The sequence below is a fragment of the Orcinus orca genome, chromosome 7 (assembly GCF_937001465.1).
Source record: "Orcinus orca chromosome 7, mOrcOrc1.1, whole genome shotgun sequence".
Lineage (NCBI taxonomy): Eukaryota > Metazoa > Chordata > Mammalia > Artiodactyla > Delphinidae > Orcinus > Orcinus orca.
In genome coordinates this window covers 76,156,309-76,182,305 of record NC_064565.1, presented here as the reverse complement: position 1 = coordinate 76,182,305, position 25,997 = coordinate 76,156,309, and the positions used below count along the sequence as shown (strand labels likewise).

The 25,997-nt window shown below is 39.2% G+C and overlaps 1 protein-coding gene across 1 annotated transcript in view; it reads right to left on the bottom strand.

Annotated features, from left to right (window-relative positions):
- The window catches only part of ANKAR (ankyrin and armadillo repeat containing), an 88,779-nt gene that overhangs the window by 59,021 nt on the left and 3,761 nt on the right, over positions 1 to 25,997 (bottom strand). Inside the window, exons 2-8 of the mRNA XM_004276930.3 lie at positions 22,313 to 22,948; positions 15,707 to 16,144; positions 13,999 to 14,162; positions 13,256 to 13,359; positions 8,228 to 8,408; positions 6,866 to 7,085; positions 1,071 to 1,272 (exon numbers count right to left, since the gene is read on the bottom strand). Of these exons, the coding sequence (XP_004276978.1) occupies positions 1,071 to 1,272; positions 6,866 to 7,085; positions 8,228 to 8,408; positions 13,256 to 13,359; positions 13,999 to 14,162; positions 15,707 to 16,144; positions 22,313 to 22,913 (1,910 nt within the window). The 5' untranslated portion in view covers positions 22,914 to 22,948. The remainder of the gene's footprint in view (positions 1 to 1,070; positions 1,273 to 6,865; positions 7,086 to 8,227; positions 8,409 to 13,255; positions 13,360 to 13,998; positions 14,163 to 15,706; positions 16,145 to 22,312; positions 22,949 to 25,997) is intronic.

The window sequence follows — 25,997 nt, the reverse complement described above, 5'->3', positions numbered from 1 at the left end:
TAACTACCATCTGGGTCCTGATCTCTCAGGTCCTTGTCATACCTTCATTTGTGCTCCACATTCATACGCACCAGCCTGGTCACACTCCTCATTGGCTCCACATAGATCTCAACCTTGGTAATTGTCTTCTCTATGAATCCTTTGCTTCCTCCTTAAGTTCATAGATAGCTTTTTACTTCTACCTCTGATTTTCAATTGTTTGACCTTTTACAATCCAACCAGTCTTTTAGCTCCCTTCTGCTCAAAGACATATTGTCAAAATATGACATAACTAGGAACTGAACTCAGGTCTCCACATTCCATGGCTCTTTCCAGAATGCATTTGCCAGACAATCTATTAGCCAGAGACCCTGGTTTCCTGAAAGCTTTTCCACACACATCTCTGCCCCAACCTAGGGAGGATTTATTTCTACACTGAATAATAATCAACAAGTTATTTGAAGACCCAAAAATATGTGAAACTATGCCTAAACCAAAATAATAACCTGGTATTTAGATTACTAGCCAAGAATGTACCCTCAAGAGAAGGTTTACCTCCACCCTAAAGGTTGCTAAGCTGTGAAACAGAACACCGTTTGGGATGTTTCCCTATTGCAAAGTTATTTTCTTTTTTTTAATGTCTTTCTATTCTGGATACCACTAGATATTTCTCCGACTGTCCACTGTCTATCCACCTTGGTCTGGAGCCCTCAGGCTGCCTCCTGGTTGTATAAGGTCCAATTTAGGACAACTTTCTCCTCCCTTGTCTCATGCTTCTTCCAGGACACTAAGTATCAGTAGTTAACCTGATAAACTAATCTGTAGAACCACACCTCTGGGAAAAGGTTAGGAAAAACTTCCTAGGGCTTACTCCTTATTCTTCCAGAAAATATGCATAGGTTAACAGAAGTTCCCATTTTTTATAAATTCTAAAGATAAGTGGTAGGAGAAGACAGTGACTAGAAAGGACAGCAGAGTAAGTCCAACATAGCCTTTCAAATCAATCATAACAACCAGTCCTTTTAGTGTCAGTGTTTGGGGCAAGCCATGAAAGCAGAAATTTATATTTTTACAAATGCTTAATAACTTACTCAGCTGTTGCCTCAGCTTCTAGTAAACTAGGATCCTTCCTACAGAGAACAATTATGATGCAGATATTGTCATAGAAAGCAGCAAAGTGAATTGGCATCCAGCCTCTTTTTTCAGAAAGTGTGTAATCAGCTTTGAAATAAAGTAGACAGGTGGTTGTTTCCAATGAGCAAGCCTGTGCTGCCAGGTGTAGAGGTGTTGGACCTAGAATGGATGGATAATTACTTCAATGGTCAAAGAGCTAACATTTCTGAAAACATGCCTTTTTAATGTCCGACCACAGAGCTTAGTATTGTGATATAAAAGCTCCAAGAAGATCACTAAAAGGATTTACTTAGGCAACTCCATACTTCTTTATTTAACTCAGGATGTCTGACCATTAAAAATAAATATTTCTTTATAAGTTAAGAAGAATAAATAACACTTTAAATATTTAAAAAATTAAGTCAATGTATAAAAGTCATAAAATAAACTATTTCTTGTTTAAATTATTTTCCATTTTATTCAAATGTTTTGTAGTAGGAGATAAGGTTCTTTAAAATTGAAAAAAATATGCTCATAAAAGGCTTCTATGTCACTAAATCCAGTGGGTGTTTTTCAAGTCTCATCTTACTTCTCAAGTTGAACACTTCTTCTGTTTTCAAAAGGTTTCTTCCCTTGGCTTTTGTGATATGAGACACTCTTATTTTTCTCCAACATCTCTGGATACTTATTTGCAGTCTCCTTTGGGACCTTTTCATTGTCCTGATATCTAAATGAGCCTTAAGACTTTTATCTTCTCAATGGTTTCATCTACGATTTATAAGTTGATGGCCCCCATTATTATGTCTCTAGGTCTGATTTCTTCCCCAAGCTCCAGATCTACCATCTCACTAGGCATCTCCACACACCACTTCAAACTTATCATATTCAAAATTGAACTCCTATCTTTTCCTCCAAACCTGATCCTCTTTCAATCGCTCCCTAATTCAGTGAAAGATATCATCATCCAGCCAGTTCTACAAACCAGAAACCTGAAAGACTCCTCTCATTTCATCTTCATAACCAGTCCCCATCACCAAGTCTAAATATCTCTAGAACGTAATCTTTACTGCCATCACCACCCTACTTAAGGCCGTAATCATCTCCAAACTGATATCCCCACCTTGTTCTTGCCCTTCCCAATCCACTTTTTCAAAATGTAAATCTGATCTTTTTACCTCCTTGTTTAAAACTCTTTGGTGACTTCTTGAGGCCACCTGATCATTAGTACAGGAAAAGGATGCACTGGCTCCAACTTAACCTGAACCATCCCCCCTCCAAAAAGGAAAAGGAAGGAAAGAAGGAAGGAAGGAAGGAAGGAAGAAAAAGAAAGAAAGAAAGGAAGGAAGGAAGGAAGGAAGGAAGGAAGGAAGGAAGAAAGAAAGAAAGAAAGAAAGAAAGAAAGAAAGAAAGAAAGAAAGAAAGGCAACATACACACCTTGTTCTCTTTATTTTGGCCTTCTTGCAGCTCCTCAAATGTAGGGTGACCGACCGTCCAGGAAAGTACTGGTCTATGCCTGTTGCCCCAGCATAATTAGTAATACTGCCCTTCCATTTTCAAACTCCCTGATTTGGATGATGAATTATCTGGTCACCCTGGGCTATTTCTGCTGTCTGAAAGCTTCCTTCTCCCAAACAACACTTCTCTGATTGGGGTCTACCTAAGTCTTATTTATTCACCAGCCAAAATGGTATTTCCTCAGTGAAGCACCGTTTTTCTCCCAACTCAGAAAATTCCAATGGCCTCCTGCCTGCCTTAGTAGTCTAAGCTCTATATCATAGCCTTTGATAATCTAAAACATCTGACCCAAATCTATTTATTTAAAATTACTGCTTAGTCTTCCAGTTTCTGGTCTGGCATGTAAGGAGCTTAAAAGTCCCCAGTCCATCCTAAAAGCAAGTAAAAACTTGAACAAACTGAAAAATGAACAACTCTTCTCAGATCCATTAGAGAAGTGAGGTCACAGGGCAAAAATGCTGCTCCCAAAACTAGAGAGATAGACAGGCAGATACAGAGAATCACAACTTACTGGAGCAGAAATCCAAGAGCAGAAACCTCTATAGGAACCAGTGGCAGGGTCAGAAAACCTGATGTGTAATTGACAAATTGCTGGTGGCTCAGCGTGGACAAGTCTGATAGTCAGAAACTCCAGGGGGCCCAGTCATAAGAGGCCCCCATGCTCTAGAGAGTTTTACCTCCAGGAGCTCGACCAGGTCCTCACAGTTAATATTGAGGAAATACCCCCTTGTGCTTCCAGCAGGGGAAGGGGGAAAGGAACCATTTGAAAATACACCACAGCATTCTAATTTTCTTAACAAGGCCAGTCGGTCCTCAGGAGCCTCACCTGCTGAGGTTTTATCGGCGCCTAACCTGCCTGGGGGAAGGGAAGTACCCAATTACAGTCCCCTTCAGCCATCCTGATCCAACCTAAGGGGCAGGCAGGGACTGAGAAGCAAGTTGAAGTTCATGGTTCAGGAGCACAAGTTCCCCAAAAGACTGAGACCTAATTATAGGACTACAGAACATTTTGGTTCATTTCAATCAATGAAACGCAATTAGCTCAGCAGGAGAAACATATCAAAATGAACTGAAGTTTGTTTGTTCGGTTTGGTTTGGTTGGTTGTTTGTTTTAAACAATGCTAACCTCCCCACTGACCCTCTCCTTCTCTTCTCTACCTTCCTTCAAAGAATATTTCAGCACAACCCAGGGGCAGGAATACTATTCTTACACCCGCCCCCCTTACTCCTTTAAAGTGTGTTTAATAGAAATGCAGAATCTCGGCTCTCAGCCAGCCCTCTGAATCAGTCTGCATTTAACAAGATACCTGTGTGATTCCTACATACTTGAAAGTTTATCCAATAACAGTGGGACGAAATGTCTCCCCTTGACATTTGCAATGTCTGATGATATTTTGGTTGTCACAGCTGTGGTAGGGGTTGCTACTGGCATCTAGTGGGTAGAGGCCACGGCTGCTACTAAACATTTTACAGTGCATAGGATAGCCCCTACAGCAAAGACTTATCAAGCCCAAACGTCAGTAGTGCTGAGGCTGAGAAACACTGTCCTAGTCATGCTCGAATCAGGGAAGTTCTGGAGGGGTTTATGTAGTCTGAAGAAATTATTCTCGGATAGAGAAAGAACCTTGGTCTAAAGAACAGATGCTCTAATGGGACCTGAAAGCCATTTTTCTCTTTTCCCTGAATTTTCCCTGAACTTCTATAGTACATCACTGTATATTAATAATGCCAGTGATTATGAAGTGCTACCCTGCATTCATCCATCATGCGTTCACACAGCAACTATTCCCAACTACCTATTAACGCCAGGCTTTCTCCTGGGCACTAGGATACTATGGCAGAGTAAACCAAATCCTTGCCCTTATGGACCTTATATTCAATGGAGGAAGCCACAATAAACAAATAAATAATATTATACAAGGTAGCCATAAGTAATATTTAGAAAAGAAAAAGGGGAAAAAATAGAGCAATGATGCAGGAGGTGTACTATTGTTACTCAATTGCAAATTCCTACAGGGTAGGTGGGCCTGTAGATAAGCTTTCTTTTCCCCCTCCAGGCCCACTCACCTCCCTCTAAGACGCTCCCTGCTCTCTGCCTCTGCAGATTTTGCAACCCCTGTCCTTTGGCTTCTTGTCAGTAACTGCCAATGCGGAGCCCTGGCAGGAGACTGGAGAAGGAGGATGATGAGGTCAGGATACTTATCCTCTCTGGTCATCTCACGTTAGCTGTTCTTCCACCAATGGAAGGTGGCTGGTTTGCATAACTATTGCCCTCCCCTTACAAAATTCAGGTCTTTGTAAATGGTTTCTTGAAAAATAAACCCTCCTTGAATTAGCCTATATAGAGTATGAAGGTATAGCCTTTTAGATATAGATATAGAAGGTGTATCCTTTAAATTTTTTTCTGTTTTCATCATACACAATACTTAGGTCAAGTCTCTCACCTCAGCAAGAATGACTCATTCCTCAGACCTCACAGATTGTTAATGTCACTAGATGGCAGCATATCTAAATAATATTAACTGCTCTTTTTTTAGGCATAAAACCCACATTGGGGCCTGATTTTACAAAAATAAGTAGAGATAATTTGCAAATTCCAAGGTTAAAAAAAAGAGAACCATCCCCCAAAACTTAAGAAAAAGATGAATAAATAATCATGGGTAGAAAAAATGTATACTTCAAAATGTATATAAAAATCATTTTGTGTTATTCTCATGTGACAGCATTTTGAAGATTATATACTACAAGGAAAGTTTTAATATATAAACTTTTAAAAATGCACCAAGTATTTTACTTATGTCTTACCATTTCTTTCGTTTTTCATGTCTAGTTTTGATGACTCTGTTTTAAAAGGGAATATACATAGAAGTATGATTATTAATATGCAAAAGGTTTCCTAAATTAGTCAACATTGACTCATATGAAGGAGAACAAAATGACTATTTTGAGATGCAGGTGACAGGATTACATCCAGCAGGACTGAGTGTAATTTTGGGCCAAGTCATCTGGGTGTGGGCATGCGTCTGTCATTGCATCAGAGCAGACCCAGAAACGCTGCCTCACTTGTGGCTGGCCAAAACTCACAGGGGGCAGTTTTGTGTTGGTTAAGTAATAACACATAGACATTTTCCATACTTCAAACTCTACTCAGTTCTTAGCAAATGGAAATCTACGTAGTCACAGGATGAATGAGAAACTTTAATTACCAATGGTTTTTTTACACCAAAAACACTTAAAATAAAACACATCTTTAAATAACAGGCCTCCCATTGCATTTTGACTGAATTTTGCTCTATTTTAACTAAGTTCATTGTGTATTGAATATTTTAATTAAGTAACAGAAGCATCTTAATACCAAAACATTTTAATTATACTGATAGAGTATGAAATTTATCAGTAGTCAACAGGATTAAAGTAGCACATTTTGTGTTGGTGTGAAACTTAAACACAGCCTCTTAAGGCAGCAAGTTAAAATATAAAATTGCCATTTCTTATTGCCAACGTTATTGCATCAGCTATTCCCAACATTTTATTTCCCTCTTCAGTTGTGGAGGGCTGCCACTTTATTTTCAATTTTATTATTTTTATACTGGTTAAATTTATCCCAATGAACATATAAATATGTATGTATATCTACAATAATAATCAAGAAAATTTGCTTTTTAAAGTTTAAACCAGGTTAGCCTTAAAGGGTCATTAATCCTAAAATTATGATTATAGAGGAATTTTTTGTTATTAAATATAAGTTTATGTAGTATGAAGAAACTATTACCTGGTTAAGAGCCTAGGATAAGAAATGGATGTTCTGCTGGGATGTCTATTTATCTCCCTTTTCTCAGAATTTCTACAGTACATCACTGTATATTAATTATGTCAGTGATTATCAAAGGTTACCCTGAATTCATCCATCATGCCATTCATTCAACAAATATTTCTCAAGCACCTACCAATGCCAGGTTTTCTTCTGGGCACTAGGATACCATGGCAAACAAACTAAACCTAATCCTTGCCCTTCATGGAGCTTATATTCAAATGAGGGAAACACAATAAACAAATAATATATACTACATAAGGGAGCAACAAGTGATACTTAGAGAACTAAAAGGAGCCTCTCTGAGATAAATGAACAAAAACCTCAGCTCTGCTCTAGGTTCCAATACTAAATTTTAACCTTGTGCTAAAATCAACATGCATTCCTAATGCCGAATAGGGGTAAGTAAAAGAAGAACATTTGAAGATTTAAAAACTTTATGGTACCTTGGCTAGGTATAATAAAGCGTCTCTGGTTAACATTGAAGTTGGCATTGCACAGTTGACATATGATTGGAACTCTGTTGTGTAGAGCAGCTTGATGGAAAATAGCATAACCTGCCTCATCTGAAACATTGATCGTCGAACTTGAAGTTTTACGGCTAAATGTATGGAAAACAGCAGATAATCCTCTTTCAGCAGCAGACTTCATACCAAATGGGATACTCTAAAATTATTAGGAAGGCCAGAATTAGTTTTTTCAAAATACACCTGAAGTTTATTTAGTTAAAGGAAGAAAAGTACAATGAACTATATTATTATAATCACATGATTGGTGTGCAATTACAGTAGAATTTTCACAAGATCTGTGGGCAAGGAAGTTGTTAAAGCTATAAAGAAACATTGAGAACTTTAAAAAATATTTTGGGGAAGTTTTTTTTTTTCCTGTCCTTTTTTTAAGGGAGAAGTTGTAAATCTTTCTTCTCTGGAGACAATTAAAACAAGGAAACAAATATCTTTCTGAAATATTTAAAAAGCAAATGGACATCGAATTCCTTCTCTGATTTAAGAACAATCTAACTTAGAAGTCTAGAGACTTGAAATATATAGCTATAGGAATACAGTTTGTCTTCTTTGCTCTATGTCTCAAAGTGGAGAGGTGAAAATGTTACACTCTTCTTTTAGATGTTCTGACTACTCAATTTTTTTAACATCTTTATTGGCATATAATTGCTTTGCAATAATATTTTTAAATTAAACTAATAGTTTATCAAAGCTTAAAATTTGTGGACATTAAAACAAATAAATGGTAAGTAAATGCCAATGTATCCTTTGAAACTGGTGAGCTCACCACTTAATTTATCAGTTCCAAAAGCTGTCAGTCAAGGCATATTGAAGCAGATACAGAGGTTTGATTCAGGATGCCAGGTTTGCTCCTTAGATTTAGTCCCCACGACCGAAGCCTGCCTTTGCAATTTACTAGCTGTGTGATTTGGGAAAGATCCTTAACTCGCTGCATGTCAAATTTCTCATTTGTAAAATAGGATTGATAACAATAGTACCAGTGCCTTGAAAGAATTTGTTCAAAGAATTTATAGTATTTGTATGCCTGGCATACAAAATAAGCACTCAATAGATATTCAGCTGTTATTAATATTAATCACAATTCCATTCATAAACAGGTTGTTTTGTAACCTGGCCAGAAGTTTGTAATCCAGAATTGTAGAGCTTTTCAGCTGCTAAAATGTGGAATCTTAACTGCATATTGAAGACTTTATTTAACTTATTATTTATCCCTATGATAAAAATTTGAGACATATACTTATTTATAATTTCTTACACTAAATTATGTGGTAATCATTGAAATACCTTGCATTTCATAGCTTTTGTGAAACCAAATTTTTTCTTAAATTGTTCATGTAATTGAGCATCTGTCAGCGGAAGTCTTTTCAGTCTCAGATTGTTCACTATTTCATTTATGGCTCCCCACCACTGTGTCTTATATAGTTGCTGATAGAAAGTTTCAAGTTCAAAACTGATCACATAGTAGCTATTAAAAAAAATAAAGAAAACAATTTAAGTCTTTCTGACTTGGAAGTTATTTGTTACATTTTTTCTATGCCGGCAAAACTTTTTCTATAACAATTACGATTTTCTATAACAAATACAAAATATAGTTTAAAATGTACTTGATTGTATTTTAATGACATGGTTATCAACTGTTATTAATCAGGTCTTTTATAAAATGTACTTGATTGTATTTTAATGACATGGTTATCAACTGTTATTAATCAGGTCTTTTATAACAAGTATCTTCTCCATACTGACCTTTTTAATTGACTCTGTCTTTCCTATACCACTGACTAGGGGCACTGCCTAAAAGTCACCGAAAGTCCTAACTCTGGTTGAAAGATTCCTAGGTTTACCTTCTAACCATCTGCTTAATCTCCTCTTACAAATTTACTTTTTAATTCCTTTAATCTAGTTATGTCTACATTTGCTTTCTCAAGAGTGGACCGTGAGTCTGATTTGGAATGATGTTTTGGGTAATGGCTGCTTGACTTTTACTCACTGCACAGTGGGCTAGAGAAACCCCAACCCACCAGGTCCTTGAATCATAGGTAGGCAATAGGTCCAGTCCCCTCTCACTCTGGAATGAAAAAATGACATTTTGAGTGGCTCTGTTCCCTGGGGTTGCTTATCATCACAGGTAAAAGAAAATGGTGGCCTTCCTCCACTTCTGCCACGAATTACCTTTCCCCATTGGCAGATTTCAGTGGTGAGTGTCTCAGCTGCTGTCCCCACCTCTGCCAGTGGGAAGCCTCTTAATGTTACCTGGGTTTCTCCTCTAAAGGCAACTACTGATTGCTGTAAAAACAGTATTCTTGACAGTGGTGATCCCCTCCCATGGCTCTTCACTTTGCTGCTCAGGGACTATTAGTTCTTCTAAGGATGCTGAGAAGTTTTTTCCATTATGCTAATTTCCAGGAAAGTGAGTCAGTGACTCTCTATGCTAAGGAAACTCCTTGCCCATAGGCTAAGGTGGAATCACGGGGCCCCATGGATCAGTTAAAGGAAGATCTTAGGAAAACACTCTATTATGAACTGATCAGGGGCTAATACCTTCTCTTTTTTGACCTTTACTTCAATCCCAGTTTTCTGAATATAATAGACCTCTGCATAGATGGAGACATATTTGAGGACCTGTTAGCATTTATTTGAGGCTGTCATTCTTCATATCCACCATCTTCTTCCCCCAAAGGAAACCAGACTACGAGAATATAAACTAAAGGCTTCTTTACCCACACCTCTCAGTTATAGTGCCAGGCCAGGTGGTGGACTTGTCACTTTGTCCACCTTCATCAATGGGAACTTGCCTAACTTACTAGACTCCAGCCTCCGAAATTGAGGAGCAGGTATTCTGAATCCCACCCAGATTTGAAGGCTTTCAGATCATAGTGGTGATAGGCTAATAGGCCTTAAGGAGCTATATGGATCAGACCTGGATACTTGATTTGCACTGGATGACTAAACTAAATTTCTGGAAGACAACGGCTCACCTTTCCTTGGTATTATACACACTGATAAGAGTGGACACCATATACAGATACCCCAAGTCCCGTAAGACTGTGTCCATAGATCTAGGAATGAGGGATTACACTAAGGATGTCCTTTGGTCTTTGGTTGGCCCAGCTCTACATCATCTTGCTCCAAGAGAATCCCAGTGTCAGAAACCTCTGTCTTTACATGTACTTCTCTAGGGAGCTGGCTCTGGCTGTGGGAAATTGCTATGGAATCAGAAGCTGCTGACTACATTTGGAGCCCCGGTACTCAGTGATGTACTCCCAGATAACTGCCCAAGCGATGAAACAAACTTATGAATTTAACAAATACCAAAGGAGGGTAGGCTGATTTCTTTTAGAAAGTTGGTCTAATCATCCAATACCAATCAAACATCCAAAACCAGCAGGGAGCTGTCCTACCCTAGAAGCTGGAGAAGCAACCGGTGGTGAAGATCACCGTACCCTGAAAAAGTCTCTGACCTCAGAATTTTGTGACCCCTCCCACCCCTGCAAAGTTGGATACACAACCTGTGCATTAGGCCAACACTGGCCCACACAGAGATGAGTACTGGAAGCACAGAAAGCCCAGATGGCCGGCACTGTGAGTGAGCCCTCATCCAAGTACTGCATAGTGACACACCACTGTTCTTACTCAAAACTTTAAGTGTAGGCATCAGCAGGGGCTCTAGCGGAGCCGCACTTTTAAACAACTCCCTCCATAGTCTTCTGCCTGGGCATCTGCACTCAGCTTAGGGATTGCAGTAGGACCCTCTAACATCACACTTCCCTGACACGCCACGGTCACGTCAAGTTGTTTTCTGACCTGCCTCCCAACATCCACAACAGCATCATGATGCTGGTATGCTCTCCCCCAAGTAGGACATTTTAGTATCAGTATCAACTCATCTATTTGCTCCAATCATTGTCATCTTCATAATTCATGAGTTCTTCTACTTTCATGGACTGCCAAATCCTGGGTATCTGACTGTGGCTCCTATTCTTTGATGTTGGTATGGTGGAAGAATACAACCTGAGCCAAAAATGAATCTAGGACTTAGATGCCAAGCAGGGCAGGAAGGCCAGTGGGAATGATCCTATTTTCATTAGGGACCGGGAGTCTCCTAGGAAGTAAATCATTCTGAGGAAAGAGAACATCACGATACATGAGCTCAGCCCCAATAACAGTGCCCCTAAAAGCAAAGAAGAGGGGAGGTTTTGAGATGGTATGTTTTCCATCATTCAGATTATTCTCTGGTCCAGGACCAACACAGAAAGAAGATCCCTACATAGAAAGAAACAACTGTAAGCAAAATGACTGAAAGAGCTGTTTTTGCACCAAATTGTTAGGGGCTCAAGACAGCACTTGTTTGAAACCAATAAAATTGGGAAAGAAATTATCTTTATGTCATTGAATTGGCTTCAACACATCTCACATTTGATGCGTGCTATCTACCAGACATCAGGAGGAGTCAGCCCAGGGGTGATGCCAGCTCTGTAACCAGGAGCAGCAGTGTCAGAGACAACAGTGACATCAGTATCGAGTTGCCTTCTTGGGGCTGTTGGGCTCTGGAGTTCCAGCAGTGGATCATTAGAGGGAGCCCAGGCAGGAAAGGAGGAGACCGAAAAAATGTCATAGTAGCTGAGAGTGCTGACCCATGGAAATACAAGATTTCTAGAAATAATTCTGTGGGGGTAGATTTTATAGGGAACTGAAGGTTCACTGGTAATTGGCTCAGGAGCCAGGAAAGTACTACTCCTCCTCTTGTGGTTTTCACTTTTACTCCATGCTGGCTGGGTCTGGGAAACAAGCTTATGCTAGTTTTGAAAGTCTGAAAATTCAAATCCGTCTACAATTTGCCAACACTGATAACCAAATGCTGTGCATTCGTCAGAAACTAGAGAAACAATTCCACTATGAGATCCCACTGCAGCGATATGACTGGATCCCTTAGGGTGCAATGGCAGGGTGCTTACACCAACCATACTCCTTCACCCACAACAACCTCTCATCAAGCACAGCCTTCATTCCCGCTCTTTCCCTGCATTTCCAGGATCATTCATGTCCCACTAGACACTAGAACCTGGGAGAATAAACCTTTGTTTAGAAGAGCCTCCAGCTTGACAAGAATCGTACATGGAGTATGTCTACAGGTGCTAGGTCCCTCAGAGGTTCCTCCTCCAGGGAGATGCACACCAACAGTCCATTCCAGAGGAGTGAGATCTACTTCTTAGTTCCCTTCAAAATCATGGAGGCTGTTAGCCACATGGTCTTTGACTTTAGCTCTAGTACCTTGTGTGCATCCAGGCAGTATTCCGTGGAAAGATCCACCTTTCATCTTTTATCTGCTTCTCCCTCTGCCTTATTCCTCTTATTTTCCTCACTGCCATGCATCTTGAAAGAAATTTATAATCTTTGTCTTTACTTCTTCACATCCCATGAACTCTCCCCGACTTTATCCTTCAACTTATTACACATAGCCTTCTATAACCACATCTTCTCTTATCAAGTCATTGTCAAATTTAGAGGGCTTTCTTCAGTCTTAAATCAACTTGGCCTTTTTCTCTATTGAGTTTGACGCTTTTAACTATTACCATATTTTAAAACTTCTCCCCATTTGGCTTCCATGCTGTCATACTTTCTCGTTTCTCCTCTACCTCTATCATTCCTTCTCAGTCTCTTTTGCTCTCTCCTCTGCTACTCCCCACCCCCCTTAAAGGTTTCTATTCTCCAGAGTTCCTGACATGTCCCTAGCCTCTCAACTACTTCCATGACTTTAAGAAAAACATAACAAACTCCAATATGCTTTAAAATCTTGTCTCTACCTCCAACTCAAATGTTTCCTCTGCATTCTATTTCCCTTATTTACAAATTTCAGTTTCCAAGCTGTGAAAATCCAAGAACATACATAAAAGAGCCTAAAAATACTGAGAGAAACATGGTGCTCTAAGAGATGACAGGCTTAACAAGACCCAGCAGAGGAAGAGGATTTAAAATCATATTTGTTATGGAAACAAAGGGGTATATGCTGAGTCCATTGCTTTTCAGTGGGCCCATAGGATTTGAGCCCCACCTCCATCCCCATTTAACCACTGTGTTCATTGTAAGAACAAATTACAATGTCTAAGGATTATTACACAGAACGTATCAAGGTGTATGAAGTAATAAATATAACATTTAATACTTTGTAACAGAGTCCGTAGTCATTCACGGGGGTTATTATTGTTCTAGGATCTTCTTCCTGAGGTTTTAAGTTAGCCTTTGCATTTTGACACTTTCCGGTTTTCTGCTTTCAACAAGTTGTGTTACTGCGAATAATTACTACAAGATCCTTACCTTTTTCCATTTAATTTCATGATTGGTATTGAGTAATATTCTTTGTATCCTGAATCTTCTGCAAACGTATTAGCAGCACAATCCCGTATTTTTTCTAAATTGTTCTAAAATACAAGTTATGTTACTAAAAAAAAAATCTTTAAACAAATCTAAACAATTGTTAACTTATTTTAGATGAAATTTTATACCTGTAAAGAACAAATTTTTAATAAAAAATCCCAAGTGACCCTGGTAATAACTGAATATATCCAATCCCTAATTTGGATTAGAGAGGAAAATTTTTTAAAAAGAATATAATATGGAGAAGGTAGAAAAACAATGACAATTGAAATGTATTATGTTTTCCAGATAAATTTTGTTCTCAAACTCTTGAGGATCTCTGTTCTAATACTAATCTTTGAGAAAAATGGAAGAATATGTAGTTAATGTTCAGGGATTTCTACTGTATTCTTCAGTTAACTATTCTAGGGCAAATGTGGTCCATTAGAAGTCTGTAAATTCTGCAAGGATAGTTGTGCCTAGCTTATTTATCATTTTATCTCTGACATCTAACACAAGACCTTAGATATACTTGCACTTAATTCATATACGTTATGTAATGTTTGAAGAAATTAGTGAGTTGTGAAGATAATCATTTGGAGAGCTGCCTAGTGCCTGTACCAACAGAGAATCTTTCTGGTTGGAGAATAGGATAAAAGAGTTGCGAAATGACAAACCATTTCAGGAACAATAATAATTTAAACCTTAAAATCTTCCAAAGCATTCTCAATTGAAGGAGTGCTGATATCAAATTCAATTCCTCCATGAACATGAAAATATTGATCCTCTTTGTAGTGAAAATTCTGGCATTTAAAATCTCGTCCATAAATGAATGGAGGCAATTCTCGCTCTGTCTTGACCTTGTCGTCTCCAAAAATGAAAACAAATTTTTGTTTAAAAATTGAATAACAGCATATAGGCAATCATATTTTTGAGGTCTAAATTCTCTTTCTCATAAAGTGAAAAAATTCTATGTGAAATGGAAATCTTGGCAATTACAGTCTATTTATTCATGCTCTTAATGTATATTTTAAATATTAAAATATATTTATATCATACATTTTGGTCTTTTTTGTAGTTTCATTGTACAGACGTTTCAAAAGAATAATCAAAACATTATTTTACTTATTGATTACTATATATGAGCTTAAGACTAATATTTTACCCCCAATTATCAGAAAAGATTTGAAACTCTGTGCTGTGGAGAATCTTTAGTTAAATAAACAAAAGTTACCTGAGCTAGTTAAGGAAAAGAGAGATACTATAAAGAAAATGGTGGTTATCTCTCACATGACAAAAATAATCAGCCCATTTTTCTGGAAAGTAATGAAGCTACACATATAAAATTTACTTTGAAAAATAATTTTCTAAAATCCTGGCAAGGATTAGGTTTATTCAATATTTTGACTTGTTAGCAGAATATAGTTTCATCAATATAAGGTATATAATGTATTTTGAGAAATGCAAAATGTCTAGAAAAGTACAAAGAAAAATATAACACCTTAATCTCACCACCTGGAAATTAATTATTAATATTTAGTCATATTTGTTTCCAACAATTTAAATAATAAGACATTACAGATATTGCTAACATCCTCTTTAAGCATATTAGTTCCATACACATGACATTCTTCCCACCCCCATCCTGGACAAGCTGTCATGAGTCCATTTTTAAATAGTTTACAGATATGGATTATAATCTTCACTATCATAATTCTCATGATACAAATTTTCATTAAGTGACTTGCAAAATTTCTACTGAAAATTTGCCATCTGAATAGAAAGCCCACTATAATAAGCCTACAAGTTTGAGCACCAGTGAAAATACACAAATTGTGTGTGCTAATCTGGGTGGGAAGAATAGTCTGCTCTGCATTCCTGTCAAATTCCATGTAAACATGGTCCTATTTTAGCTCTCTATTCTCTAACATTTGTCTATTTCTTTGTTTTAATACCAATATATTACTAAAGTTTTTAATATGTTTTCATCTTTTTTTCAGAAATGTAAGAGCATTCATGATCTTTTACTGCTCCATATTAATCTCAGAATCAATTTCTAAACTTTCATGAAAAACACAATAGGGATGTTGAGTAGAACTGCACTGAACTTATAATTTGAATGAGATATAATATAGTGTTGTCCCATCGTGAACATAGCATATTTCCCTATTTTCTCAGAACTCATTTTAAGTCTTTCAACAGTCCTTATAATTGATATAAATATACACCATGTACTCTGTGAATATACCAAGTATTTTTAATTACTTTGGAGACATTACATTTTGCTTTTTATTTTTAACAGGCTACAGCTTGGTTACATGCTGGGACCCACATACTAGAAACAAAATTGAATTTACATATAAGTTCAATATATAGCTATATTTTATATATAATTTTTGGTGATACTCTTACCTGAAAAAGGCTGAAGCAGACTACTTAAATATGGAACTTTCATCTTCTTTTTTAAACTCAGTAGAAATGGAATCAGAAAACATATTAATTTTAGGTATCCTATCCCTTTCCTGATTTCTTTTTTCTTCTCAAAGTGTTTTTGAATAATCTTTTTTTGAAGATATAACCTTTGCTGTAATCTCTGGTAGGTACAAATGTCAAGATAATCCTGATTATATCTTACAGCATTAGTAAGCCAATAGGCTGTTTCAAATATAAAAACATTTTCACACTGTTGAACTTGTGTGGTACTGAATGTCAACTTTAGTAGAATATTTTCAGCATATTTCATAAACACAGCTTTTTCTTCAGGGCTATTGGGATTATATGTTGTATCTTCATTCATGTCTTCATCATAGATGCCATCAAAATCTGGATCCTTTGTAATATCTATCAAACCTTCACAGTAAAAAAGAAAGATTTTAGATTGTGAAAATTTCTTACTTGGTCTCTGGATAAACAGAGTAGACTGAAGACAGGGTTTCATCTTGAAATTCTACCGAAATGACAGCAAAGGGATAATGAAATGCCAGTAAAATTGTCAAAGAATAAATCAGATAGATACGTGGTAACTAAGCAGAGTAAAGAAAGATGGAAGCTTGCGGAATTAAAAAGAATTGATTTTCATTCTCTTTGGAGAAATACAACACCATGGAAACATAATAACGTAAGTCCCATCTTTAATCAAAGAAAATATGGAAGAACAAGAAGAAATGTGATATTCCTTTAAGCAGAGAATCAGCTTCTTACTTGGGCATAAAGTATATTTGCTTTTTCAGGTCCTATATTACATATTTCTTCTTTTTGATGATAACAGAAGCTAAACATATACAATAAATAACTTTCCTACCAACTAATCATGATGAAACAAGAATTGAAACTTGATTTTACCCTATATTATGAATGACAATTTTTATATTACATTTTCTTCCCATTTATGATGAAATTAAATTGTTTCTTGTTGTCAAATTGTCTTTTTTAAGATATTTACAACCTTAATCAAAGCTTGAGAAAAACGGCTTAGAACCGTAAAATAAGACTTCATAGAAAATGTGGAGTTTGTAACATATGTGCCTTAAAGTGTAAATAATTCATCAACGTGCCTCCCCCCTTCTTTTTCCTTTTTTTCTTCCTCAAATCTACATATTAAAAAAGCCAGAATACTCTTGGATTTTTAAGATGGCCACTATGATTCATCTCCCTTTTGCAAAAGAGTTAGTAAGATAAATTATTGAGATTAAAAAGAAATTAAGCGTTTCTGACAGTTAAAATAGATCTAAACACAAGCTAGAGCACTGTTGATTCCTCTAAAACTTTGTGGCTTGAGTGGATGGGAGCCAAAATGCAGCAAGTCAATTCTCACCCCAGAAGGGCAGGAAGGCTGAAAAACTAGAAGGGAATGGGGAGCTCCACAGACCATTCCCCTCCTCTGGCGCCAGACTCATTGCCCCCTCCAAGCAGGATATAGGAGGAAACAGACCAATCAAAGAGAAGAGACCTACAAATACGGCATTTGGGGAAAGTCTCCCCAGTGAAACAGCAAGGTTTCCTCCTAATCACTCTACAGCGTGGTGTACTAGTCAGCAAGCGGGCTCCTGCCTCACCCCTCAACCAGGATGGAACAAACAGCAAGGATCACCAGACTGGTGAGGAAGGCCTCTCAGGTGAAAGACCGACACTGGCAGGAGGAGGGAGGCGGAGGAGGGACGGAGGAAGGATGGAGAATGGGAGGATGGATTTTGAAGAGCAGTAAAGTGCCTAGAGAAAATAATCGATCAGCTCAGATGGGAGTACGAGGGTGAAAGTGTGGAGAGAGACATCTCTAAGGAGAAAATGGAACTGCTGCACCACCTGATATTTCACTTCACTGAGAGGAGCTCGATATTTCTGCTCAAAAGTTTGGGGCTGAATTGACACGTACAATGGAAAACCAAGCGAATTTCTTGAAGAATGCACAATTGTTCATGTCACAAAAAATTAGAAGTTATTAATGAAAGGAAATGTGATCATAGCATGTTATGCAAATCAGCTGGGAAGATATGTACAAAGTCATTATGAAGTAAAAAAACGAGAGAGGACTTAACTAAAAATTGGATATAACTAAATTTGGAAGGCGGGGGGGGGGTGGGGGGGAAGGGGAGAAATACAAGATTCCGTCGTTTTAACCTCTATGCTAATTTCTTTTAATATTCTCTCCTGCCCTGGTTTTGCTCCTAATTCCAGATTCTTTCTCCATGCCTAATACATATCTTTACTTGAATGTCCTAGAGGCACTCCCGAACAAAATCCACCTTTCCTCTCCCCCAAATCTGCTTTTCTTTCATTCCCTATCACAGTTAAAAGCACTATTTATCTATCAGTTCCTCAAACTAAAAACCCGAGAGTTGCCTTCAATTCCTTTTCTCTTACACTCTGTTAACCATCTGTTAATTTCTACATGTATTGAAATTTACTACATGCCAAGCACTGTAGATGTGATGAGAATTTAAAGACAAAAAAGGCATACTTTTGTGTGCTCTCAAGCTCTCAAGCACAGAAAATCTATTAAGGAAGACAGAGATGAAACCAATAATTTCAACACAAAATGGTACAATGTGTACAGAAGAGAGGAGGCTGTGTCTGAATCAGGTCTCGAAAAATGAGTAGCAATAACCTGGGGAAGAATGCAGAAGAGTGGGGTGAGAGAGAAGGGCATTCCAGATAAAGGACAAGGAATGAGCAGAGGCATAAAAAAAGAACCATTTCAGTTTACCAGCTTTTGGTTTTAAATAAGGTCATCAGATCAAGGGACCTGCCCTAATGAGTATCCCTTCTCAGCAAACTGGATAATATGACTAGATTTTTGGAGTGCTCTATTCTCCACTGCTGTTGCTACCATTTTTTAAAGGTGGTGTTTGCTGGTGGTTTTATACAGTGCAAAAGGTATTAAACAGGTGAAGCTTAACTTGGCCTCAGTGATTCCCAGCAGTCTTCCCTCCCAAAAAAATAGTTGGCCTCCCGCAGAGTTCCTCGGAAATTCACTGTAGCACAGTGTTTAAGGCAATCACATGGTCAGTTGCAAGGTTTGAACCCAGTCTCGAAGAGAGGAGGTGCTGTTTCCCCAAACGTGAAAGATGAAATAGCAAGTCTCGCCACTGTCTTGCCACCATACAGCGGCAACTGCAAGGACTTAGCTGAGAGCACAGGGTTAGAGCCAAATTTCCATAAGTCATACTCTATATCAGACACATTTTGTTCCCTACCTCACTTCCTCCCAGACAGTATTTTTCACTCTAGCTGTCATTGCATGGACCAGCTCCACACAGATGTAACCTGACTGCACCATGTGGCCCTTACTTTTGCCCTGGGGTTTCTCTGCCACTGCTGTGTTGGACTCCTGACAGAACCCATTCCACCATTCTGACGGATGAACAAATCTAGATGAGGGAGTTAACTCTCATGGAACCTTTGACTAATGAAGGAGAGAAGTCAGGGAAAACATGCTCTCCTCTTCCATCCCTCGGGCTGACAATCCTGAAGCGTAGTCTATGTGGCTCCCCAGAGAGTCCCAGCAAAACCGTCCCTAATTATTCATGTGATGAAAGCTCAACAGCATTATCCTTGGATTGATGACTCCTCCTTTTCTATCCACTTTTCCTGTCCCTCACTCCTGTTCCTTGGAGTCATTTCACATAAACTACTCTGACTTAAGCCCTCATTTCAGGCCCTAATTTGGGGGGTAACCTAGGCTAATACACTTTGCACTTGTATGCTGGTGTCTGACCCTGTATATCCTTAAGCATGCAGCATAAAAGCCCCACCTTCTAAGAGTCCAGGTCCCTTTCCCGGAATTTGATGCTTAGCCCTGCAGGATTTCATAGTGATGCTCCAGATGTGGTGCATGATGGGGAACATGTACCTATTCCTGCTGCTGCCTCTGGGAGTTTCCCCCTGAAAACTCTGCTCCAGCACACCTCGAGTGTGTGCTGCTTGGTCATTTACAATTGTTTGCACTATACCTTTGTTACAGTGCCTGAAGCATATTGATGCTGCTGGTTCTTCAGCAGACTCCTGAAGTGTGGTGGAGGGAGAAAAAAATCTCTATCCCCATATGATGCTCTTCTTTGATTGTCCGGCAGCCAATATTACAAAGCGCTTTAGTGTAACATACACAGCACTTTCCCCAAGGCACATGGTGGTAGAGTGACTGGCTCTGAAAGGTTTCCAGCCTCATTCATATTCAGCGGAAAAGGGGTTATAGACAGAGAGAGCAGCCAGAAGGCAGTTGCAGTATGTAAGGCTAGAGAAAAGAGTGTTCTGTATCAGGGTGTTGTAGTTGAGATAAAGCAAAGTGGATGATTTTGAGATATTTTAGTGGTAGAATCATAATAGTCAAGACGTGAATTCCCATCCAGAAAAGGAGAATTAAGTCGAAAAATCATAATAGTCAAGACATGTATTTCCATCCAGAAAAGGAGAATTAAGTTGAAATGTCTGGGACCGATATTTAGTTACGTATCAATACGGCCACATTGTTAAAATATTGAAATCTTCCATATTGTGTGGTAAATTAAATTGCTATAGCCCTGAGCTCTTTGAATGCCTCCCTTCCCTGGGATAGCCTAGAAAGCTCCATGATCCAGCAAAGGGTACATATGCCAAGCAGGAGGTCTCTGAGATCCTGTTCCAGCATTATTGCTGATGTCTGTTCTGATTGGTCAGTGCTCATGCTGTGCTGGTGGTTAATTATTTTGAATGTCACCCCTGAAAATGTAAGCCATGGAAGACAGATAACTTTAGTCTCTGGGTGCTCCCCAAAGTCCACCTACAGCTTGATTCGAATGTTTCTATGTGTCTCTGATCTCTTCAACCAGGAGCACCACTGTGAGGCACCACTCATAGAGGGTGGCCTCAGATATGACAGACAGCTAGATTCAATAGACCAGATGTTGGGCCACAAAGCTGCTTGATATAACTGATTTTTATCATCAACTAAGTAGGAGCCCTTTGTCCATAGATACAAAACAGGACACGTGCTCCCTCCTGCCCTGGCCATCTCTCTTACTATTGATGCTCTCACTGGATGATTCAAAGGCTCTTGTGACTTTAACATATGAATGACTGAATCCTCAATGTGCACCTCTAACCTGGATTACTCTCCTGGAATTTGACTTGTATAAGAGTTTCCACCTAGATATCTGGATCTAAAAAGGGCTCATTGTTTCTTTACCAGTCAATCTGTCAGCTCTGGCTTTTGCTTTGTTTGACACATGCCAGATTGGAATGATGGTTCATTAGTTCCACCTCCTTTCTGATGAGAGTCTCAAAGTAATCTTTGTAAAAAGGGAAGAAAAGCAAACCCAATTTTTGTCAGGACTGTCAAAGCTCTAACGTTAAAACCCACCATCCAATCGTGCTGATCCTTAACCTCCATGGAGCTCAGATCTTCACAAAGCTCCTGGCATCATCTCAATCAAGAAGGGCAAACAGTGTAGCTTATAGACACATCTTGGCCAATGCAAGTAGGCAGAAACATTATCTGGCTTGTGCCATATTCCCTACTGTCTTCCAGTGAGTGGTGAATATAGATTACTAGACAACTTCCAGGATAAAAGAGTCATCAACTACTCTACCATCTTTGACATCAAAATGACACCTTAATTTAGATACATTTTATTTATGTGAGCTCAACTAGTCTTGGAGGTCCTAAACTACCAGAAATGATAGCACTTCTGGTTGAACGCTAACAAATGTTTTCAAGACTTTGACCATGCCATATTCTCTTCAACAATGTATCTGCATGTGCCAAAGTATCAGTACCCTTTAAGAGGAACTACCAGACCGGTCAAGGGAATGCAGAAATTAATGGAACTTACTAGACATTACTGGCAGCATTTTGCATTACTTCACCCTAATCACCCCAAGGACCTGAACAACAAGAAGAGATTTTTCGGTTCCAGCTACAGCTATAATCTTTTAGAAGCCAGTGATCCTCCAATCGTAGGTACTCTGCACCTATCCAGTGACATTTGTTGATTCCACCAACATCATAGACTAATTCTCACCCAGAGGGGTAGAATTTCTGCCTATACTCAATACTCTTGGAGTCTGCTCTCAACAGAAGTTGATTACCTTGCATAGAAATGAGAGCTATTAGCTATCTAAACTGTCTTTGAGACACAGAGATACCATCTCCAAGAGATGGTACTGCTTGCTGGTACACACAAAAGCTACAGAGCCTGAAACACATCTGGAAACCCAACCCATAGCAGGTGAGTCAGGCTGCCTTAGTGTCATCAAGCAAATCTTACTCCCAAGCATTTGAACTTCACAGAAGTCTAGCAACAGATAACAGTAAATAGCAAATGAACACTTCTAACCAAGGTCCTAACCTAACAGGTCCTAACCAAGCTTCAGAAGGTGACATTGAAAAAAATTAATTATTAATTATTGAAAAGATACTTTGTAATTCAGAAAAACCTCTTTCAAGAAACATGGCTAAATACATAAAACTGAGTCACAGATAAATTACTTTTAAATTTTAAAAAAAGGCTTCTAATAAAAATAAAACAAATTAAATTCTCTTACCTGCTGAACTAAACTCTGCAAAAATATCTCTATTTGTTTGAGGCTTCCCATCTGGATCAATGTCCACGATGGTACGCCACAATTCAGAGAATCTAGCTCGTTTTTCTTTGGGCATATATATTCCATGCCATAGTGCTTTCAACATGTAGTCAATACTGATCAGAATTTGCCCAATTCTGGTATCATAATAAGCTGGAGGTAATTGACAAGAAGAACTCTGATCATAATTAGCTTCTAAACTGATTGAAGGAATTTGATTTAAGCAATAAATTCCAACAGCCAATTCCCTTATGATTTGATGGACTTCTCTATAGTCTAAGAGGGCAGTAGGGTCTACAGGAGTCAGTAGGATTGCAGTGGAGAAGGCTACATTATTTATTTGACTCATAATTCCACACGGGATGTCTACTTGAGAGTGGACATCTTCTTTGGCAGACAACCAGCTAACTAGTGCAGTAGTCAGCAACTCTTGTACTTCACTCCGATCATATTTTTCAAAAAAAGCAGAAGCATTTCTCTGTACTGCTAAATTCTCCAGGTAAGTTTCTTCATCTTGAATTTGATCAAATCTAGGTGCTCCTTTTTTGGGCAATCTTAACATTTCTAATTAATTCTAGTGTGTCCTTTTTGAAGTTTCTGCAATGAATAAAAAGGAAAAGCAATAAAATTTACCAGAGTAATGAAGCTGAATTTCTCAAGAAATAAATCTGTACCTTTCATCTTTATCACGTTAATTGTTCCATGGTCAACCACTATATTTTTTCAATTAAAAATTCTTTTTCAATTAAAAATTAAAAAAATTTTTTTCAATTAAAAAAAATTTTAAATGACATACACTATATTTGTTTCAGGGGTACAACATAATAATTTGATATATGTATATATTTTGAAACGATCACCATAATAAATGTAGTTAACATCATCACCATACATAGGTACAGAATTTTTTTTCTTGTGATGAGAACTTTCAAGATTTTATTATCAACTATAGTTGCCATGCTATACATCATATCCCCAAGACTTACTTATTTTATAACTTAAGTTTGTACCTTTTGACCCCCTTCACCCATTTTGCCCACCTCACCCCCTGCCTCTGGCAATCACCAATCTGTTCTTTTATCTATGCTTGGGCTTTTCCTTTTTTTGTGTGGTTTTCCATAACCACTATTTATTGAGCATCTACTATTTGCCCAGTTCTTTATACACAATATTTATTTCATTTAATTGGCCCCTCTGTAGAGTGGTTCTCAAAATCTAACCTGTGTTGAAATCACCTGTGGCTTGTTATGACAGATTGCTGGATCCTACCCTAGAGTTTCCAATCCAGTTGGTTGGAGTGGAGCCAGAGAATTTCCGTTTCTGAAAAAGTTAGATGCTGCTCAGCGAGATAGGCGCTGGGAGCCCCACTTTATAGACGCAGAAACGAGACTAGGAAGGTTACAGGATAGGCCTGAGGTTTCACACCTTCAGAATCAGAACCATCCCAGGTCTGTCCATCCTCAAGTTCAAGACCTATGCCCACTGGACACGGGAAAAGGGAAGGGACAAGAAAAGGGAAGAAACCAACTCTGAGATTATGGTTTGCTTGTCCAGGAGAGGGGAGCTGCGTCCACGCTGGTCCTTGGAGTATTCCGGGGGCCGAGGACAGTGGTTGTTTTGAATGACCGGTCTCTCGTTGGGCCCGAAGCCAACGTCAGGAGCCCCGCGTGGGCGAGGCCGAGGGTAGCCGCTGCAGGGAGGGCTGGGAGGGGCTCTCCTAAGCCGAGGGCCTGGGGAGACCTGCTAGCCCCACGCGGCCTCCAGGCTCTACTGGGAGCCTGGGCCTTTGCTGAAGTCCCGCCGCCCCGGCGCGGGCCGAAGCCGTTGGTACCCGGGGCCTGGGACGGCAGGGTCGCGCCGTGAGGGGGAGCTCCTGTGCTTCCGAGGGCGGGGCCTCCCGCCGGTGCCAGGGATGCTCGCCGCGGCTTAGATTCCTCCAAGGCAGATGCCCCACTCCACCCCCACCCCTCCCCTTTAGAACTCAGTCCGGACTGGGGCTCTGCGAACCGTGCATCTCTGTCATTTCCTACATTCACTATTTGTCTACGAGAAAGCACAGAAACAGAGCGGCGGAGGCGAGGGCCTCAGGCTCTGAGGTAGTCCTGAGTTAGAATCCCACCTCCATCATCATTCTGTTACTCAACAAACATTTATGGAACGCTTGTTATAAGCCAGGCGCTGGGGGACGCTGGAAAAGGGCAGCTGTAAAACCCCAAGGAGTTTACAGTTACGCAGATAATCATACAGCTGCATTTAAACAGTACCATAATGTAAGATGTAATGACAGTACATGAATGAAAGCTAACCTTCATGGGAAAGGCTGCCCTGAGGAAGTGATCTTTTAAGCTGAGCCTGATAGATGAGCAAGAGCTATCCAAGCAGAGTTGGAGAAGGAGCTTTCCAGGCATAGGGAACAACAGGTGATGAAGAACTGAGCTGAGGAGAAAGTTGAAATTTTTGAGAAACTGAACAAAACTCCATAGAGAACTAGAGATGTGGGCACAAAAATAGGATGAGGAGGTAGGTGAGGGCCAGACTATGCAGGCTGCTGAGTTAAAGATTTTGAACTTTATTCTAAGAGTTTACACTACATTGATGGCAGTAGAGGGCAGGTGCAGGTTTGAGTGGTGGTGGTGGTGATGCGAGGGCTGTGGATGGCTTTGAGAAATAATGAGATGGCCTACTGGGAACAGATCGAATAGTGGCAGAGTTTAAAAAGAAGATGGTCATCCAGGTGACACCTCAATTTCTGTCAGGAGCTATGGGGGATCAGGGCAAGATTAAGAGTTCAGTTGTACCTGTGAGAGAACCAAGTAGAGATGTCAGATGTGCCTTAGATATATAGGTCTTAGCTAAAAATGGCAGCTTGGGTTAGATGTATACATTCCGGCAGGCTTAGGGTAAACGAAGCCAGGGGAGTGGCTGAAATCACCACGGGAGAGAATAGATAATTGAGAACCCAGGATGGAGACCTGAGAAATTTAATATGTAAAGGTCAGGTGGAGAGGGTGGAGGCAGGAAAGAATACAAAAAGCGAGCAGTCAGGAGAGCAGGAGGAAAGCCAAGATTGGTCACAGAAGCCAAGAGAAGAGAATGGCCAACTTCACTGGATGCTGCTCTAGGTCAAGGGAGATAAGAACTGAAACTTTTCCCTGAATTTAGCAACAGGGAGGGTTCTGGTCACTGTTTGAAGGCAGAATTTCTCTTATTCCAACCATGTCACTACCTTAGCTGCTGTGGAGGTAGTGAATATTAATAAATTTGTGATTGCTCTCCCAGATCAAGAGATGTCAAAAAGTCACTGCCTTCTTTAAGAGAGCTGCATGTTTGCACTTATGAAGTATGAGCAATGTATGTAAATTCCTAAAATTTCTTTCCCACTATAATTAAAAGAATCAAAGTATGTCCAGATCCAGAAAGGGTGTCAAACCTAACTGGGGATAGATCCAAAATGTGACCCTGCGTTATGGTGATCATGACTGAATATTGTGGGTGGATGTCAGGATGGAGTGAAGTTGAGTGAAAAGGTGGAAAGGGTGAGTGTGGGTGGGAGGCAAGAGATGGTAAGTACAGGAAGATGTAGGACCAAGGATGTGTATTTTAAATTGGTATAGACTAGAACATTTTAAATGATTATACGAAGGAT